We start from the raw sequence: 21,708 nt of genomic DNA, 5'->3' as shown, positions 1-21,708 counted from the left end.
CTCGGCAGTTTCTCTGGAAACCGTGAACACTCAAGGGTTGACCCAGGGTCATTCGCTGCAGAAGGGAAGGCACGGTGCCATTAGCAATGAATGGTACAGTGGGTTGACTAGAGAATTACTGAATTATCCTTTCAAAAGGTTTTCCATTGCTATTGAAGTTGATTGATTTTGACTATTACAACATAAAACAGGACTGCTATTTAGACAGTATTTAACGGCACATAATGGTGAATATTAACTTATTTAGCCGGAAATTTAACGTATGATTAAGATAGAAGACCAGTGTCTAACATCTCATCTGCGTGCACAATGCATGAATTATAAATGGCAAATACAGTAAACAGCATCGTAAGTCATAAAACGACTACCTCCAGCGAATAGGGCCTACACTAATTGCAGCCTTGCGTGCCAAAAAGCAAGCAGTCAATCTTTGACAAATGACATTTCTGAACAGATGCTCCTTGGAGAAAAAAACGACCAACCAATTAGTGAACAAACAAAATATGTATTTATTTATTTTTATATTTTTGCAGTCAGCCACACTTTGCTTTACAGTTACAGGTTGTGAGCCTGAGGGCCTGTTCACTTGGGACAGTGCGCATCTTCAAATCTGCATGAAATCTTTGTTGTACGTCGCTCTGGATAAGAGCGTCTGCCAAATGCCTGTAATGCAATGCATGGGCATATAATACAATGGGTAAAAACAGCAATAGCCATTGAGCAACAGAGCAAGAACATCCCGCTCCACCCTCAGACCACTTCCCCACACAGGAGTTGTGAAGACATTTTAACTCTCCATCCCAGTAACCATAAATAACAGGTTTCTCAATAACACGGGAGAAATCAAACACTCTCAGGAACAGGTACATCTTCTTTCTGTCACCAGTGATCAGACAGACGATGCCCTGTTTTTTATTGCCTTCAACAAGAAGGAGAGAAATGGCCGTGAACACACAGGCTCATATACCTGAAAGCTCTACAATAAAATCCGAAGATATCTGCACTCTTTCAGTCGAACGCTCTCCACCATAGAGATCAAAAGAGTCTACAGTGAGTGTTTATCCTTAGACCAGAATTAATGGCGTCCATTCGCACTTGTCCTCAGAGCTCACACAAACCAGGTCTTTCAGACGTCCACCACACATCAGGACAGTCTCATCAACACAATCCTGCAATAACACATTCAGAGTGAATACGTTTCCACGGCTAGTACCGAGCGGCCCACGTACTTATGAATGGATCCAAGCCATAGCATGCTCATTTTCCACATTACATCATCATCATCATCATCATCATCCTCACCATCACCATCTCCATCACCATAGCCTATCCATAACGTTCTATGGATAAGAGAGGGATCAAAGCCCTTCTAAAGCTTTCCTTTTCTTGACTACAAGTAACATTTTCTGCTAGATGTCAAGTCCATCAAGGAATACTAAGGCTCCCTAACTGCAGTAGCCTAAGTAAGACAGGAATCGGAGGTGCAGTATTTCACTAGTTTTCGCAAAGGACCGCCCCAGTCTTCAAACCACTCACAGCATTCAGGCATACGTTGAAAGGCAAGCGTTATGGAGGTGAAGTATCAGAGAGATAGCGAGGGAAGGATCTACCACATCCACGGCAGAGGGAGAGTAAATTTGGCACTCCTCACAACTGCACCGTGCCAAGGCCTCATCGAGGTCCCAGCTGAGGCCCGCTGTTGAAAATGAAAACCAGAAGGTCCATAACACAATAGTGCGGTTTTCCCTTTAAATAAGCGGGGACAATTACTGTTCTGGAAAACAAATTAAAGCAAAATTTTAACTCCCAATACACTTCCACTGCCAAAATGCAAATCCACCGCTATCTTTCAAAATCTGGTAGCCTAGTTACAGAGCCTTTTTTTCTGTAGAAAATTAACCTAGCAATTGCTTCTTAATTAGACCAGCCTACGGGATACATGTTTATTGATGTTTTACCTCTAAGGAAATAAAAGTTTACACACAGAGAAATAACATGAAAATGTTTACACTTAGCCACTGCTACCTTTTTAAAAATCGTTTTGTGGTACAGGCAGTGCAAAAGCATGAACATCACCCTTATTACTGAGGTTGCATGGTTTCATAACATTAACAAAGCAAGGAAGCAAAGGAGGGAGGGGGGTGTCTGTATAATGGTAAGGAGTTTGTCTTGTAACCTATGGCCACAGGTTCGATTCCCTGCTAGGACACTGCTGTTGTACCCTTGAGCAAGGTACTTAACCTGCATTGCTCCAGTATATATCCAGCTGTATGAATGGATACAATGTAAATGCTATGTAAAAGTTGTGTAAGTCGCTCTGGATAAGAGCGTCTGCTAAAATGCCTGTAACGTAATGTAATGCAATGTGTCTGACATGCGTCTAACAATATGCAAAGTATGCCTCCACAAGTATATTGCTTTGGGGTGAATTTTTGCACGGGGAAATCCCCCGCCATACTCCTGAGTGCAAGCAGAAGGAGCTCTGCAGCGTGCAAAGGAAGGCAAGGTGGAGTTCACTTACGGCTAAACCACACCCACTTCTAAACTGTGATAAAAAGGTAACCTGATTTTCAATAAGGGACACCAAAAAGTCCCACTCAATCCAGCCTTCGCCCCGCCGCCATTCCTTTGGCACTACTTGAACAGGGCTTTCACTGCAGAAGGGGCCCTAACTCTGTGCACCTGACCAACCACACACCCCCCCCCACCCCCAGACAGGTTCAAAAACGCCCATAACAAAGCAGGATCACCCCCACCTCCGAAAAGTAGCCCGCAGATCAGGTAGCTCTCCGCAAAGGGGAGGAGGGCTCCTGCATTTCTACCCCACAGTCACAGAAATAGCCCAGATGCTGAAAGCCAGCCTAGAATATTCATTCGCATAAATCATACTGGCATAATAAGATAATGGTCATTTGTAAGGCATAACTTTTAAAAATTACCTCCTGCTTCTTAAATTATTACTGAAATTCAAAGAAGTCACATTATCTCTTAAGGATAATGTAATTTCAAGTTAATTAAATGACAGAAGAGGCTATCTTTTTTTTTCTTTTTTTTCTTCTTCATTTTTTCACGGTTTGCCCTCATAAAATAAACATGAATCTAATCACATTTACGCATTATGAACACGGCACAGAACACTTACAAAAATAATAACAAGACGAGATGACAAGACGTCAGCACTTCACAGGCTCATTACAGTACGGTCCAGTGATAAGGGGCGGAATGCCTGAGATGTGGTGGAGGTGCAGTGGTACAGTTGGGAACCCCTGCCCAACTCCACTGGTCCTCCAAGTTCCATACCCAAATCTGACCATCGCCGGTGCACCCAATGGACTGATCACACAAGTCCGGATTTTTCTTTTAAAAAACCTGCGCTTTTGGGGGTCACAGTATTGGACAAAAACAGCAACCATGCCATGCTGATTATACAACAAACAGAAGGAATGTACCTGATTGAACCTGTGTTTTGTAATTGTCCAAAGACCACGATGTGCACTTTTGTACGTAGCTTTGGATAAAAGCGTCAATAATAAATGTAAATAAATGTAATGGAATCCAATCCCGGAAGGAACCAGAACTGAAGAGATTCCAACAGGGTTTGAGTCTAAGTACATTTGCCTACTCTCTCATATCTTAACATTTGAATATCTAACAATAGCCAGAACCATTGAGCTGCAGCTTGCTATGAATCTGTGCCAGTAACAAAGGTACTGGATTACATATAACTACTTAGGTCAGTATTAAACATTTACTACTCAGGTCAGTATTACACCTTTACTACTCAGGTCAGTATTACACCTTTACTACTCAGGTCAGTATTATACCTTTACTACTCAGGTCAGTATTACACCTTTACTACTCAGGTCAGTATTATACCTTTGTTGAATAGGCTTATATAGTAAAGCTACTTTATTACACTACAGGTGCACAATTTCACTAGGCCAAGGCCACAGCTTCATCAGACCATATAATGTTGATACACTATCTCCCAGTCATTGTGTTGCCCTTATGTTAACATATTTAACATATTTGATTGTTGTGTAAATTATGCAGACTGGTATCATTTCAGTTCATCTTTGGAACCAGAAATGTTGTTCTCTCAGTTTTCGATCATGAGTTTAGCATATATATATACTGACAAGAAATGTTATTTAATGAACACATAAGGTCAAAGAAATGCAAAACAACCACAGCAGCGGATTTGGATAGGCTTTGCATTACTGAACTGTATAACTCTGGTTTCAAACATGACCACATCCTTCATGACTTCATAGTCAGACAGGCGCAGGCGTGCGTCTGCACACACACACACACACACACACGCATGCATGCATACACACACGCATGTACACACCACACACACACACACACACAAGCATACACACACACACACACACGCATGTACACAACACACACATTCGCACACACACACACACATATACACACACCCATGTACACACCAGACACACACACGCATACAGACACACAGTCATACACACACTCATGTACACACCACACATTCACACACACACACGCATGCGCACACACACACGCACGTACTATCAGGTAAACATTTAAGAAAAAAATGTGCACTCACACTGCAGTAATACTTTTATACACTTCCTGATTTAAGTCCAACAAACCTAAATTTATGACATTCATTGACCCGAAATGGTCCACAAAATACATATTGTTACATTGCTGTACATGGAGCTAAAAATGTTCTCCCCACGCAAATTATAAAATGTACGTTAAAAAAGTTTAATATCTTTTTATTTGGAGTACAGGTTTTAAATTCCTTATTGATACAAGTCAAATTTATTGCATTTGGGAAAAAGCTGGGAAGACAACCACTGAATTCTAAAGTTATTAACCCTGAATTCCATCATGAATCTGCATTAATCACAAGAAACGGCAGACCCATTGTGCAGTTAGCAGAACGTACAAGATTGAAAAAACGCGTCCACAAAGACTCATATCAAACATTTCCTACACGAAGCCTTGGAATACAAAACAAAACAGCAATGTCAAACTAAATGAAAACATTCTTCAGTTCCGGTTAATACGCCAACACAACACCCTCGGTTCTGTTGAGGGGGTGCGCTCTCTGTATCTTTTTCTATCTCTCGCTCTCGCCTTCACGACGATATAAAAGTAATTTCGGGACTTTCAAAAGCACTGCTGTGATGGCTGCATAAATGAAGTAGCCTCTATTCAAGGGCCCTGTGCTAAGACATGAGAGTGTGTGTACAGTGTAGCCACTCTTCCACCGCATGGTACCGGCTCAACTCGACTCGACTCTACTCTACTCGCTTTTGGTACCAGGCACTTCGTTTTCCACTGCAGATAAAAGTACCCCCCGTCAATGCAGCTGGTCGTCATAGCGATGCCGCATGAAACGCTTTGCTCTGACCAACCAGTGGTTTTGCAGTGTTTTCACGTCACCTTTTGGTATCGCCTCAGCTCGCTTGGAACCTCGACGGAGGCGATACCAGAAAAAGGTACCAGGTACCAGGTACTATCCACAACTTCTCGCCCGGTGGAAAACCAAAAAAACGTCGAGTAGAGTCGAGTCGAGTCGAGCCGGTACCACGCGGCGGAAAGGCAGCTTTTTAAAAACAGCCGAACGTCGCTTTACCTTGACACTGGAAACCTTGCTTTCCAAAACCCCTGCGAAAACAAATGAGAAGGAAAATCAGACGCAGAATTTGCAGCATCGACACTCTCGCTCCCTTTCCCCCTGACGGCATGCGTTAAAGCAGCGTTTCCCAACCTTTTTGCTTCCGCGGCACACGTTCCAAATTTACAGAATCTCGTGGCACACCACTCTCAACAGGAAAAAACAGAAAAAGACGTGCCAACAGTAGGCCTAAATGTTCTTTTGGGGTTTTAATGAAGCGATATGCATTTTTAATGACATTCATTTTGGCTTTTGTGAATGGGATTTGTTCATTTAAGTTTTTTTTTTTTTTTTTAATTCATTTTAACATTAAAATTTTTTTAAAGGATTTTTCACAAGACACACCTGATGGCACACCGGTTGGGAAACGCTGCATTAAAGGTTTACAGTTATTGCCGTGGCCCACATATTACCCACAATACACCCATGGACAGCCAAGGAGATGGACCACAGACAAGTGCACTGCAAGGAGTGGCAGGTGACAGGAAGAGATTGAATGGGAAATGGGAGATTCTGGACCAATGCAATTTCAGACCTACAATTACATATACTCTCGAAAGAAAGGGTTCCAACAGGCTCTTCTTTTGTCTCCCTAGAGGAACCCTATCTAGTGCAAGGGTTCTTTGTCGGGCAACAATGGTTTAATCTAGGAGCTTTCACACTTTTAACAACTGCCATAGAAGGTTCAATAAAGCACTAAAAAGGGTTCCCCTATAGACTCAAGCCAAATGGCCCTTTTTTTCCTGAGAGTGCAACTGTTCAATAACATATAGGCTACAGGCAACCACTGAAAACTGGATATTTTCTCTAGTGTACTCTAACCACACCCTAAATTATACAGCTGGATTGTTGGATTGAATTAACGCAGGACAGCACAGTACACGCTGAGGATATGTTTTTGTTTGGAAAGCCCTATACAAGCTGGAAGACATTTAGACTGAAGACTTAACAGCATGCAACAGAGAAACAGGGCAGCAAAAGGTTATGTATATGGACATGGGGTGTGTGCGTATGCATTTGGAGTGGTGCAATACGGGGCTTTTGTAAACAGACACGGTTCAAGAGTATAGCAAACAGTAGAGAGAAAAAGTAGATATTTCGGTCAGGATTTAGAAGCATACTTCATACACAGCTTTACAACTGCATAAGGTAGCATCATCGGGAGATCAGGATTCAAAATTTGGGACATTCTGTCAAATGCTTCGCTCTGTATCTTGAAAAAGAGCAAGATTGCTGAGGGCTAGTGCTATGTGTCTGCTGAAAAATAGATAAAACTGACACCCCTGATGTTCCCTGTATGTTCCAGCAATGTTGCCATTTCCTCAGTTTAAAAGTCAAGGAAATCTGACAGAAGTCAAAGAAGAGTAGAGTCCAACGTATGAAGCAATGGTCCTTGTAAAAAAAAAAAAAAAAAGTATCCACAAAACGCAGTTTTGATAAAGCAGCTGCAACATGACTGGTGTGTATTTTCTTGGGACTGGAAGTTTGCCTCATGGTGCACGCGACAGAAATAATGTTGACAGTTCAAGAATTCCAGATTGGTGACTACACATTTTTTGAGGAGTAAAATGTCATCCCTTTCCCCGTGCAACAAAGATTTTACTTAAAATATGTACTTTTTTGTTTGTTTGTTTGTTTGTTTTCTGCATGTATACAACTCTCTTTAGTAGCCAAAAGTCTTTTTCTTGATACGGAAGGCGTGTTCTGTAGTTACACCACTGCCTGAAACAGTTCGAAACCGAAGTCTGTTCTTCTGAAGATATTAAAAATACACGTGATATATAACTGACGTGCTGTATGCGCAAGCCTTGTCACGCACTGTCTGAACGGCGGTGTCACAAATTGTAATAGCCTAATATTTCTTCGGAACCTACCAACGAAAACATCAACAGGGCAGTTTCAACAATCAATATGGGCGCGTCCCGTGTTACCCGTGCGCTCTCACATTTTCACTCAGTAGTAGACATTACACGTATATTGTTTGGTATAGCGTCCAGTTGTGTGTACTCTATCGAAAAGTAAAAATGAACGCACAGACAGCGAGAGAATAACACGATATGAGCGCACACCACTTCTCGGCTGCCTCGTTAAATGTTCCCTTACTACATATACAGTGCTAACGACAGCGTCAGTTTGACACGCATACATCCCTTTGCATGCAACCGCTGGATGTTTGAAAAAGTTTGCAGCACAGCAGGAAAAAACTTTTCTCGCAATACTGCAAACATTAATTATTTTCCAGTTTGTTGCCTGCGTAACATATAAGCTCTATAAGCGAACTCACTGTGTCTTAATCTAGCTAAATAACATTTAAAAAACAAGCACGAATGGCGCAACAAGGCGAAATAAAGTTGCATGCGTTTCTACAGCGCAGAATTACAACTCCTCCAGTATCGTTCAAACGGGACAATAGATTTGAAAAAAAAAAATATATGCTTACCAGATGAAGTCCGTGCAGTGACTGCAGAAGGTCGGCTGCTTGAAGAATCTGGCAATAAATTTATGGTTCTTTATTTCATGGACGTTTTTCTGCCGTAGAGCGCCTTTGCGAGCGAATCGGTTCGCAACGTCAGATGAAGACGACTCGTTGATTTGTATAACATCAGCCATGGCAGCCTTATTTCCCGTGCTCCGCTTTGGGTGTGTGCTTCCCAATTGATCTGTACTACTACTCTATTTGTTTCAGGCAACGGGAGCGTTGCTCGTGTGTAACCAGACCCTGCGCTGTCTTTAGAGGTTTTCCCTGACTGTCTCTACAACTAGTTAATGACAGCTCATACAGAGAGCTTTGCTTCCTTCTTTCACTTGTTGTGACGTCAGTGCAATTTATTCCTTCGTGGGAGGGAGGGATGCATGCTGGCCTCGTCGGAAATGGGAAGTGAGTTACGCCATCCTGCGGGAAAGTACACAAACTGCAAACTGAAATAAATTTTCAAAAGAGTTCATTGTATGCTTAATCTGATGAAAAACACGTCTTCAAAGTACAAAAATGCCGAGTCACTCACACATACAAAGCACTGTCTAAAAGTCTATCTATATAAGTTGGTTTATAAATTCAGCTCTAGGCCTGTCATTAAAAGTATTGATATCAAAGTTTCATGAAACAACATTTTCTATCTTAGCTCACACAAATTAAACAAGCTGTAGGCAACTCCAAAGCAATGCTACCCAGTGTTTACTAAATTGTTTCAAATAACTCGGCCGTGTTTTTTAAGCTTACCACCTGAAGACAATGTCGTCATTCAAACTTTGTGTCACATCAAAGAGTCTAATAACAAAAATTTATATCGTGCATGACATTTAAATGAACTTATGAAACTGCTTGTCAATACTTAAAGAAAATATATTCCTCCAGAAAGGATATGTTTATACTTTGTTTTCAAGTTCATTATACAAAATGTACAAGTTCCTGTATATTTGCATGTTAAAATAAATACTGATTGTACAATAAATACTCTACACACACTTACATGCAATACCTCATTATCCCCATGGGAACATTTCTCTAGCAACATATAACATTCACATTTATACACAGACATCCATACCAAGAAACATACATACATAAATACAGATAAAAATAACACATACTGAGGCATATTAAATACATGAATAATTGAATCTTAATTGATTCTTACAAACCTATCCACCACTCCACACATATGGCTGCCCCATTAATGTTCTGCATGCTTGTACACACAGGGCCAAGTTACTTTTTAGGAAACAATTTAGGAAACATTGAATAGCATTGAACAGCGGACAGCGAAACTGCCTAAAGTGCGGGTATATTTATTTGTATTTTCAGAAATATAAATCGAGTTTCCCGCAAAGATTATTCAGAAAAACTGCAAAAGCAGTAGTTTAATTTTTGGTTACCTAGCAAGGCAGTGTAATGAGCACTCTGCCAGGCCTGTACTGCAGCCATCTTCAGCTCTTGCTTGTTTCAAGGGCTAGTTCCCATAAGTTTGATTCACATCAGGTGAATGACTTGGCCAGTCAAGAATTTTTCCATTTTTTGTATCCAGTGAACTTTGAAAAACGAATTTGATGCTTTAGCTGTATGTGGACACTGCTTCTAATTAGTGGCTTTGGCTACTTCAGCCACACCCATCGCTAACAAGTGCATAAAGTCAAGCATGCAGCCATGCGATTTCCATAGACAAACATTGACAGTAGAATGGGTCTTACAGAATGGCTGCATGACTTTCAAACGTGGCACTGGCAGATTTCTGCCCTGCTAGAGCTGCCCTGAACAGCTGTAAGCGCTGCTGTTGTGAAGTGAAAACGTCCAGGAGGAACGACAGCGCAGCCGCAAAGCGGCAGGCCTCACAAGCTCACCGAACGGAGCTACCAAGTGCTGAAGCACGTAGCACGTACAAAATGGCCTGTCCTCCGTCGCAACGCTCAGTGCCGAGTTCCAGACTGCCTCTGGAAGCAACGTCAGCACAAAACTGTTAATCAGGAGCTTCGTGAAATAGGCTTCCGTGACCGAGCAACCGCACGCAAGTACCCCACGCGCAATGCCAAGCGTCGCTGGAGTGGTGTGAAGCACATCGTCATCGGGCTCTGGGGCGGTGGAAAAGCGTTCTCTGTGGTGATGAATCACGCTTCGCTATCCGGCAGTCTGACTGACAAATCTGGGTTTGGCAAATGCCAGGAGTACGCTACCTGCCCAAATGCGTAGAACCAACTGTAATGTTTGGTGAAGGAGGAATAATGGTCTGGGCCTGCTTTTCATGGTTCGGGCTTGGCTCCTTAGTTCTAGAGAAGGGAAATCTTAACGCTCCAGCGTGCAATGAGATTGCAGAGAATTTTGTGCTTCCAACTTTGCGGCAACAGTTTTGGGAAGGCCCTTTCCTGTTTCAGCATCACAATTTCCTGTCCTTGTGCACAAAGCTCGTCCCATTAAGAAATGGTTTGCCGAGTTGGGTGTGGAAGAACTTGACTGGGCCGGCACAGAACCCTGACACCAACACCGTAAAACACCTTTGGGATGAATTGGAACGCCAACTGCGAGCCTGGACTTATTGCCCAACATCAGTGCCCAACCTCACTGATGCTCTTGTGGCTGCATGGAAGAAAATCCCCACAGCCGTGTTCCTAAAATCTAGTGGAAAGCCTCCCCAGAAGAGTGGAGGTTGTTACAGCTGCAAGGGGCGGGGGGGCAATTCCATATTAACACCCATGGTTTTGAAATGAGATGTTCAACAAGCACTTGTGGGCAGTGTATTTGATCCACCCATCCATCCAGTATCAAACCCGCTTATCCTGAGCAGGGTCGCAGGGGGGGTGGTGGTGCCTATCCCAGCATGCATTGGGCGAGAGGCATGAAAATTCACCCTGGACAGGTCGCCAACCTCAGGGAACACACACCATTCATGCACATACATCAGCAGCATTGAGGTCAAGTCCACTTCAGTGGAGTGATTTAAATTCAATCTATGAATTGAAAACGAGCTACAGTGCTTGCATAATTTAATATTTTTTCAATTCATTCATTAATTGAAATGAATTTAGGGAACTGGTTACATTTATTCAAAGTTAAAGTATATAGCATTTTAAAAAGTAATTACAAAATAAATCATTGTGTATTATTGTGATGATGATGATGATGATAAAGATTATTGTTATTATTATTATAAGCAACGTGTACTGTGCAATAGTGACATCTGGTGGTGAAAAGTATATTTCATGTCTGAACTGTTTCAGTTAATAGCTCGAATTAATCTTCATTATCTTGTGAGGCCGATACGCGGAGTAAATGGGCTTTAATATATGCCTTCCAACATATTTACTCTATACGCATTAATGTCTGAACATAGTGAAAGATACAATATTTCCCACTGTGGACTCCTTAACACAAAGGGATAGGTTTTGTGTAACTGACAAAAAAAAAAAAAAAACCAATTAACTCACAGTAATCAAATCAAAAAAATATCTCTGGTTTCAACTTGTCTCACTGCCACTGTCTGAGGGCATCACAGCAGTGTGCGTTTGCAAGCGGAAACCTTCCTTTGTTTTCTCAACTGTGACGACCACTTGACTAATAATGAATTCCGGGAACAGCCGCAAGAGGTCTTTTCAGAGGGACTGTAATGGGCTGGCAGGGTATGTTTATGTTTAACTATGGAGTGCACAAAGCAAACATAGCACTGTGACATGAAGCTGAGATATTGAACCAAAATTAAGCCCGACACAATGCTGCGTTACTTCACACCAACAAAGCGCGCACAACTTGTAGGCTGCCCGTGTTCTAACAGTGGAAAGATCATGTCATCCTAACGGCATAATCCATTTTATTGGCCTGTGTTGTATGTGTGTGTTTGTGTGTGTGTGTGTGTGTGTGTGTGTGTGTGTGTGTGTGTGTGTGAGTGAGTGTGTGTGGGTGTGTGTGGGTGTATTTCACTGTGTTCCCAACTGATCTGTTGGGAGCTACTTTTCAACTCTGAGTCAACATGCCTTGTATTATGGACTTTGGGCCTTGTGACAACTGATCTTGATGCTTGTCTACAGTGAAAAAGCAACTATGATCTGCTGGTCTAAAAGGATGTGTATATGCCTTTTCACAACCTTTTTAGTCCTGTGCTGATGATGCTTGGCCTACAGGAGTCTTTTCTTTTTGTTAAGAGCACATACAGTAGCGAGGACTTTTTTTTTTGCAGATACACATCCTTTTAGAACAGCAGATCGAGAGTTGCCGCTTCACTGTAGTCAGGGGAACTGGTTTCTCTCTGGTTCTCCCTGTGCTTGACGTGATATTTTATGACGGTTTCCCGTGCTAGACAGCACATGACATTTGTCTACTGCTGCTTGATCTTCCTGGTCTTCTCCTGTTAACATTACTGCCCATCAGCTGGAACCTTCTGAATGTGTACTGAACACTGCACCCAGAAATCGTAAGATTTTTAGCAATTTCTCATTGGGAATAACCTTCTTGCCCAATGTTTACTTGGCCCTACACATCTAAGCCTAACTACTTCTTCTTGCAACTTTAGCACCTATTTTACGTACAGGATAAAGGTATTAGGCTTCCTGGCATTTTAAATAAAAGGTAGATAAGATTTCACTCAATTTAAGTACTCCTCCACCTGCCTCCCACTTTGCAAAATGATTGGATAGACTTCCAATAATTAATTTAATTGTAATAAAAGCCAAAGGAGGCTATTTCGAGGAAAGTCATGCCTAGGATTAATAAGTAACAGGTGGTCTAACATCTTTTGACCTGTATTATATATATCGACCTATTCGTTAAGGGCAAAAAAAGATGACTATATTCGTCAAAAGAAGAATTGGTTAACAAATTCCACATTACAACAAAAATACAACAGAAATACACATCCCAAACATTAGTGGATCAAGTGTTTTAGCCATAAAGTCCGGAAGATCCTTGTGTCTACCAAAGTATTTTCTTTTTTTACTGCTGCTGCTGGTACTACTATTACTACTAATAATAGTAATAATAATAATATTTATTATTATTATTATTATTATTATTACAACAACAGCAGCAATTATTATTATTACTTGTTCTTATCATAGTTCTTTTTTATTATACTATAGATATTTACTATATTATATTATCACTTTGTTTATAATATGTAGTATAAGTTTATAGATAGCAAATATCATCAACATTATGTGAAGGCAAATGCAATTTTTTCATTTAATAAGGGCAGGCAACCGGGTTACTGAACCTTGCGTAATTTTTTAACATAAAAAAGGATTGATGATTATTCCTTTCCCCCCAATGTGACGAAGAGCGTTGACAGTAATCTCACGTTTACTCTGCTGTGCTATCTCTTCTGCTCTCTGTATCTGTTTACTCTGCGAGCCACAAAAGGCAGTCGCAAACTTTGTGCTTCAGTTGTATCCTTGCTCACCAGCGTGTAGGAGCCCGCTCTATCAATCGCCCAAAAAAATGCACCAAGGCTTTCTGCTGCTGCTGCTTTGTCAGCTGTCTTCGTACACTTTGGTGACACCCGCGAAAGGTAGGCTACCGTTCAGCACTGCATCGTCGTCAAATCATCGCGTTTTATCGACGATAGGAAGGCACACTGCCGTATAATGTTTAAAGCAGCGAAGGAAAGAGTCGAAGAATCAAATCTTTATTCTGTTTGCATTCTCTGATATTCAGTATCCTGGGTAGCCTTTGCCCTTTCGCTACTCAGTTATCTATTAGGTATGCTCGTGCCAGCATTTGAAACCAAAATATCTGCGTGCTACGAAAATTCTAGACATCGTGATGGGGTGCTACAACTTATAACATGTGATTGGATTTTTACATTTTTATTTTTTATTTATGGACTGCTTATAAATTCTGTGCTTAGGTACGTGTTTACTGATGTTTGAATATATATGCAAAGTTTCAAGCATGAGCATATCCCCGCTCTGCCCCTACCCTAAAAGTGAATGACCAGCCTCTCACCTCCCTATTGTTTAAAATGTTAAGGGAAAAAAATTGTCTGCAATTGTCTTATATATTACTGTTTTAATGTCCTCATTTCAGTCTGGTTTTGTACCAGGCTTGTACTACAGATTTTGTGAATGGGAGCCAGTCTGTTACATCAGATGAGAAGCAATTCAGTTGATAAATAATTTTCCTATAAAAAAAGTAGACTTTTCCCAAACAATGCTTGTATTGTTTCCAAGTGAGAGTATCAGTTTACTGTCCCTGCACACCCCATGGCATCTGTGTAACTGTTGATCTGGATGTGAAAGATCTTATAATTATTTTTTCACAAAAAACTTCTGTTTTGGAGTTGAAAAGGGGAGTTTCAAAGGGTTCATGCATAATGGCTGACCAACTGAAGAAAATCTGTATTTCTACCTGAATTTGTAATACAGTCAATCACAGACCTAGACGCAGGAAGTAGGGGTGCTGAGGGTGCTGCAGCACCCCCTGCTGGTTCATATCCTACTGTAATAGTGAGAAGTTGTGATATACTGTCGAAGGGTAGGGAGGGGGGGGGGGGAGTGCTGCCAGCATTGCTTGTGTGGAAAGTGTTGCCAGGGTAACACCGTTTGATTTGCTTGCTGTCACATATGTCCAGAATGTAAACAAGAACATAGACAAGTTAGGGTCGCTTCATGGTAAGAAGAAATGTTATGACAGCATTGTGTACTGCATTTGCGCAAACATTAGCCTAGTATAAACCTGTTGTTACTTTGTCATTATGGTGTATTGTCCGTAGATTGATGAGCATAGAAAATTAATTTAGTCAACTTTAAACGAAGGCTGTAACGTAACACAATGTGGAAAAAGTGAAGGGGTCTGAATACTTCCCGAAGGCACTCTGTATATATGATGAATACATTACATACGATAAACTGCAACAGTACATGTGTGTGCGGCGTGTTTTCAGTTTGCGGCCGTCCTCAAGTGGGGCCCAACACCGAGGACAGCGACTTTCAGCGCGTGTACGAAGCGGGTCAGGAAGTGTTCCTGGCTTGTAAACCCGGCTATACAGCGGACTCAGGGCCCCGCAAAATCGTCTGCGCTGTCAGCGGAACGTGGAGTTCCTCCGCGTTCAAGTGTGTGCGTAAGTGCCGATGCTTTCTAAAAGGGGGAAATCGTTGTTTTGTTTTTTTTTTTTTTTTTTGCCGCTGCGGCATTTGTATCGCACGTCATAGATTTATGTTTAATGTTTACGATAGCCGATGATGGTTATGGACTTGCGAACGGATACTGACCGAGTCAAATGCATGCTCCACTCTGCGCAGCGAAAAGGTGCTCCAACCCCGGTCCTTTGCTAAATGGTGTAATTCTAATGGCTGACATCGCGTTCCAGAGTACCATAAACTACACCTGCAATGAGGGGTAAGGGAAATATTACTTGCAACACATTCTGCATTAACAATCACCGTCCATTACGTGGAGTAACTCTAACCATTTCACATGTTTGCACTCTCTCGCTCTCCGATGTCAGCTGTCCAGTTGGTAAAGTCAGCACCAGACCTGGGTCAAATAAGCATTTGTTTTGGATTCAAATACTTTTCTGTGCTCTATTGATCTTGTCTTGCGTAATTGAGCCAGTTGGAAGGTGGGGTTTGCACTTTTTGAGAGTATTTCATTGGTTCCAACACACCAGACAAGATCAGCAATACGTAGAAAAGTATTTGAATCCAAAACAAATACGTATTTCACCCAGGTCTGGTCAGCACTAGTTCACGTTGGAAATATGTTCCATTTGTTTTGCAGATACATCCTCCATGGACCCAACACCAGTGAATGCTTGCATGATGGCACCTGGAGCCGTGCACTGCCAGTGTGCAACCGTACGTTCCTCTCACTGGCATTACATTACAGGCGTCTTATCCAGAGCGACTTACACAACTTTATTATTATTATTTAATTTGTTTCATACATAGAATTTACATTGCATCCATTTATACAGCTGGAATGTCTACTGAAGCAATGCAGGTTATGTACCTTGCTCAAGGGTACAACGGCAGTGTACGTAAGGCCTAGGGCAGTGTACGTAAGGTCTAGAGCAGGGGTGTCCAATCTTATCCAAAAAGGGCCGGTGTGGAAGCAGGTATTTTCTTTTTCTTCTAGTCCAGCACTAACACACCTGATTCACCAAGAAAGTAACATGGGGGTAAAATCTATATTTTTCTAATGAGAAAAATAGAACTTGCCCATACGCTAAGACTCGTGAAATTATTAATTGCACTTAAATTATTTGCCCACATCCCCTTACAAGATCAAAGCAGCTTTAAAAAAAAAAATGCGTGTCACTGCTTTCTGGGTGTCTGTTCAACGGTACCTCTGTCATGGGAGCAAAGCTGAAGTAACAGTATTCACGGTTACTCTCATCAATTACACACGCATGCAGTGGAAATAGGAAGGCCATGACGTGAGAGTTCAGGAAGTGGATCGTAGTTTTATTGTGGTGTCTCTTCTCCTTCTTTCAGCGGTAACGTGTGGCCTTCCCGAAATACCCAAACACGCCACGGTCAGGTATTCCAGAAGGGTTGAGGGCAACACGACCGAGTTTGGGGACAGCGTGGCGTACGACTGCTCGCCGCCGCTCGCCCTGCTCGGCAACGAGGTCGGGTTCTGCCTGCCCAACGGGAGCTGGTCCGAGCCTCCCGAATGTCGGCGTAAGTGGGACGAGGTGGGACGGGGTGGGACAGGCGGATTGGTCGAGACCGGAGGGCACGTCCGGTTATCGTGGACGCGAAACCATTTTCTAACTGCCCGTCACGTCACGCTCAGTCCTTTGGATAAATGTTGACGTCAATAAACATCACGCTGACATGAACTGAGACATTGAGGACGCTGGTCATTAACTGAGAGATTTTCAGACCCTGAGATTGTCATCGCAACCGTGTGTATATTTCACACCTGCCCTAGAGCGTATTTATGGACATTGAGCGCTGTAAGGTCAAGGAGACCGCAGATCTCATCAACAAAATGCAACAGTCAGTTATGTGGACTTTTTAAAACTATTATTATTACAGGCGTTTTGCAGACGCTGTTATCCAGAGCGACTTATTGTATCCATTTATACAGCTGGATATATACCGGAGCAATGCAGGTTAAGTACCTTGCTGAAGGGTACAACGGCAGTGTCCTACCAGGGAATTGAACCTTTGACCTTTAGGTTACAAGACCAACTCCTTAGCCATTATACTACACTGCTGCACCTTGTTCTCCATGTCATTGCAATGTAGTAGTGACAAATATTGATGTGTGCTCAACAAATACCGCACACACTCCTGAAACACATCCCCTTCTTTAATAAATCAGTGAACGCCGTCAGCATGAATTGCAGTCAATCATACTGTCCTTGTGTGTCATACTTTACAGTTGTGACATGTCCACCCCCGGCTGGAATACCCAATGGGTTCATGTCATTTGCTGTAGTTCGGGACCACGGCTACGGAGAGAGAGTCAGATATGGGTGCCAGGCAAACTACATTCTGGAAGGTTCCATGGAGGTTGAGTGTAAGAAAACAGGAAAATGGTCAACAAAGCCTGTTTGTAGAGGTGGGTCCCTGAACTGCGAGAGAACGGCCTGTGCTGGGTTTTTGGCTGGACCACAACAGCGGGGCCAGCCCTACAAACGCGAACGTCTGTGACTGAGTGACTGAGTGATGAAGTTACCCCATTGGTCGGCCGAGTTATGAAGTTACGCCATTGGTCGGCCGGATGAAGTGTGATAGGTCCAGCCATATACTAGGTTTTGACCTGGTCTTGTTTTAAATGAATGCACATGTACTTCAGGAATCACAAGAATTATAAACCATAAATGGGACTGCTTTTACCCAGCTTTTAATAGGACTGTGAATATCTTTCTATAAATTATCATTTCATTAAAAACAAATTCAGAAAAGACCATTTGGTCTAAATGCCAGCACAACTCATAATGGGAGAATATTCAACTAAACATCTTAGATATTAAATTATGTGAGGTTGATCTGGTCAATAAACCTTTAACAAGTCCCCCCCCCCCCCCTGCAATTCCAGCTCCTTGTACTGTTGGCATTGAGAGAGGACGCATCTTTTATAACAACAGAAAAATATGGATTGAGGACCTAAAACCCAACAGAGTCCTGCACAATGAGATGTTGGCAGTCTACTGCAAAAATGAGGAAAAGGAATGTGGGTATCCAGTTGTCACCAAGTGCTTTGATGGAACACTGAAGATTCCTGAATGCTATAAAGGTCAGATTCATAAAAACCAGACTTAAATACAGTTTATATTTAAATTATATTTTATATTGATTTACTTTAAACCGCATTCTTGAGCTTTAATAAATATTTCACCAGTTTGCTTTGTTTATATACCTTGTATTTCTTTTTAATGCAAAAACATGCTTTCACTCTTTGTCATGTTTCATGTAAAATTGTTTAAATTATTATTTTTTTCAGAACCAGGCAGGGTGACGTATAACGTGAGACCCAAGACACTTCCGTCTGAGATAAAAATGTGCTGACAGATTTCACCAAATGAAGCATCAACTGAAGGACATCAGTGGTGCTGTAATATCTGTTTGAAAAATCTTTTCAGGAGGCATATACTAAAAGCCAGTGCAAAAATAATTAATTGGTTGATACCCAGTTACTGAATGTAGTGTGCATAATATAGTTTGATTGGTATCATAGGACATAAAGTATTGAAAAATTTGATGTGTAGATATTGCCTCAATTTGTTGTCTAATAAAATGTGATCCTTGGCGTAATTACAATACATTTTGGAGTATAGTTGCATTATTTTTCCACATCTTTTTGTAAAATATAGTAATGTTAGAGGAAGTCTTTTTGGAAGTCTATGGATGTATCCATGTGTTACATAAGAGTATTTGGCATCTATTCAAAGCAGCCCTGGAATTTCAAAAAGTGTGTCCTTTCCAGGTTGTTATCTCACTTCATATATAGTTCATGTGATATTCATGTTTACACCACAAAGTTAATCACTGGATCTCTCTTTTCCTGAGATTACATCCAGTTTGCATTTCAGTATGTCTGCAACTCACCTTGTTTACCAGACATTTCTTAGTCAATATCTTTATTTGCAAAAGAACAGGTTTCCTACAGGGCCTAATCATTCATTTGAATTCACATTAATTATAATGTATGCCACTGCATGTAATAAGCCAGCCCAGTGGTTCTCAAACCTGTGTATTATGGTTTTTTTGTTCCAGCCAATCTCTTGCTCAGTTAAGGTTGTGAACACGTTTTACTTCTTTCATAATTTTTTCCTTAAACTTGTTAAAGCAATACTGTCGGTTTATCTTATTGTCATTTGCTTTTTCTTTAAATTCTTCACCATCTACCAAATGGCTCGTTTTAGTGGGTGTGTCCACAGTTTCACCAGCCCATTGATTCACCTCTCTTTATGTAATCGTTTGCGATGTAGCGCAATTTGAATGTGGGATTTCTTATTCCTCGTGGCATGCAATACCCCTTTCTGACATAATGTGCTTCAAGATGGTAACTAATTCCCCCAACATGAAGGAATTAGTTAAGAAAAGTTAACCGTTAGTTAAAATTCCGGGACTGCGATTGTGGCTGGAACGAAAACCAGCGTCCGCAGTGATGACCCGGGACTGAGTTTGGGAATCGCTGAGCTAGCCAACTGTAAAAGTAATGATAACTATCACACGTACTAATCCCGATTGCTGTCATATTTATCACGATAGCCATAATGCTGTAGCATGCAGCAACTTTAATGCTAATTATTCAGAGCAACAGTAAGAATTCATGTGCAGCAAGAGTCCAGGTATGCTCTGGGTATGCTCTGGTGGATCGGAGAAAAAAAAGAGATGAACTCTCTGCTTCTTCTGGGCATGCTCAGATGAGAGATTCTGGACAGATTTCCCTTTATCCAAAAACCAGAGTCCGGTGACCACCGTCCTTCTACTGACACCCCGGGGGAAGCAGGAGGCCGCGTGACCCGCAGTGACCCGCGGTGTGAGGTGAGATGTGAGAGGAATGTGAGCGAGGGTGAGTGGGAGAGGACGGAAGGTTAAAGGACAGCAGGCGTACGTTTTACACGGAAGCTAATGAACTGAAGCTGATTGGCTGCAGTCATTCAGCTGTGATACTGACAGCGGCTGGTCCGTTAGTAAGGAACTCACAGCTCTCGGCTCCCCAGTCTCATGCCCTTTAACTACTTGATTTAACTTTCATTTCTGTCGAGTCATTTAAAAAAAAAAAAATCCCTTTTTATTCCAACATTGTCTGTGCTTTTAAACAGACGTGATCATGTACCTGACACTACAGTTAAAGCAAGGGGTCCTGTTTTATGTGTTTCCCTGCAATGTGGCACTCTTCAGTGTTATGCTTCATGCCCAATAAATCAGATAAATGAAGCATATAGGTTGTATGCAATTGTGGACTTGCTGTAGAATATTACAAAGGAACCCCAATGGAGTTGTTTCAAGTCCATATTGGCAATGTGTGACATATGATGTATTGTTTGGAATAGGGAAAAATGTTTTTTGTACTCCATGTGACACTTTCCCCAAGGACTCACCAGGTGTCAGTATTGGGCAAGGAAATGTGCACTGAATGTGTGCATTTGCTACAATTTCAGTAACCAAGAGCAGAAAAAAGTCACAATTCACATTATGAAAGGTGTAGACATAATATTTATTAATGTAATAATATAATATTTAAATATTTATGCCTGCCACTGAAGCCCAGTTTTAACCTAAAATGCAAATAATGTGTTTTTCTATGTTTTTATTAAAATGATTTCTGTAGTGGAGCGGCACCGTGGTGCAGTGGGTAGCACCGTTGCCCCCGGGGTGGGTGGGTGGGTGGATGGATGGATGGATGGATGGATGGATGGATGGATAGATGGATAGATAGATAGATAGATAGATACCTTTATTGCCATTGCACAGTGTACAACGAAATTGAGTAGCAATCCTGATGGTGCATTCATTTATGTCTCAAGATAGAAAATGAGAAAACAAGCACACTTCCTATGTATTTGACATGGTGTGAAATACATGAGAAGTGTTTATTAAAATTTAATAAAACCTATTGTTAAATATGTAGCATATTGTCTTGTCTGGTTTTTTGAGCGATTAAATATTGTATTTCTAAATTTGTTTAAAATGTGAAAACTAGGTGTGCATAAAGGTGTTGTTTATAATGATAATATAGTGATTATATTTATTTGAAACAGCCTAACTCAATTGATTCACGCTTTTCGATTGATTATTTTGTTACACAAATCTGAAAAAACGTGTCTGTGAACTTCAGGATTGTTTTCATATAAATGAACATACATGAACATTATACTGCCATCTACTGGCACGAGTACAGAATGCAATATTCTCTATTGATCTTGCCTGGTGTAATTGAGCCTGCCAGTACAACCAGAAGGTGGGGTTTGCACTTTTTGAGAGTATTTCATTGGTTCCAACACACCAGACAAGATCAGTAAAGCGTAGAAGAGTATTGAAATTATTCATATGAATACATTGACTCAAAATATCAGCCGTTGATGTTCTGGTGTATTTCTCTTGTAACTGGTACATCCTTATTATTCACATCCAAATCTCACTGA

General features: G+C 41.4%; 2 protein-coding genes across 5 annotated transcripts in view; one reads left to right on the top strand and one right to left on the bottom strand.

The window, feature by feature from the left end:
• LOC135249032 (protein kinase C alpha type) overlaps positions 1-8,504 on the bottom strand; it is a 225,439-nt gene extending 216,935 nt beyond the window's left edge. For 3 of the 4 annotated variants that reach the window (XM_064324267.1, XM_064324263.1, XM_064324264.1), the window contains exons 1-2: positions 8,121-8,504; positions 5,639-5,670 (exon numbers count right to left, since the gene is read on the bottom strand). In XM_064324267.1, coding sequence (XP_064180337.1) covers positions 5,639-5,670; positions 8,121-8,290 — 202 coding nt within the window. In that variant the 5' untranslated portion in view covers positions 8,291-8,504. The remainder of the gene's footprint in view (positions 1-5,638; positions 5,671-8,120) is intronic. The other variant, XM_064324266.1, reaches the window with a different exon arrangement.
• A 4,920-nt stretch (positions 8,505-13,424) lies between these two features.
• Positions 13,425-18,876, top strand: LOC135249043 (beta-2-glycoprotein 1-like). Its single transcript, XM_064324282.1, has 8 exons — positions 13,425-13,668; positions 15,043-15,219; positions 15,401-15,497; positions 15,879-15,955; positions 16,595-16,783; positions 17,493-17,672; positions 18,153-18,350; positions 18,558-18,876. The coding sequence occupies exons 1-8, from the start codon at positions 13,599-13,601 to the stop codon at positions 18,620-18,622; spliced, it is 1,053 nt and encodes a 350-aa protein (XP_064180352.1). The 5' UTR covers positions 13,425-13,598; the 3' UTR covers positions 18,623-18,876.
• Positions 18,877-21,708: the final 2,832 nt, after the last annotated feature.

The sequence above is a fragment of the Anguilla rostrata genome, chromosome 2, assembly GCF_018555375.3.
Source record: "Anguilla rostrata isolate EN2019 chromosome 2, ASM1855537v3, whole genome shotgun sequence".
Lineage (NCBI taxonomy): Eukaryota > Metazoa > Chordata > Actinopteri > Anguilliformes > Anguillidae > Anguilla > Anguilla rostrata.
Note: the sequence above shows the minus strand (reverse complement) of the source record. Positions and strands in the feature narration are given on the sequence as shown.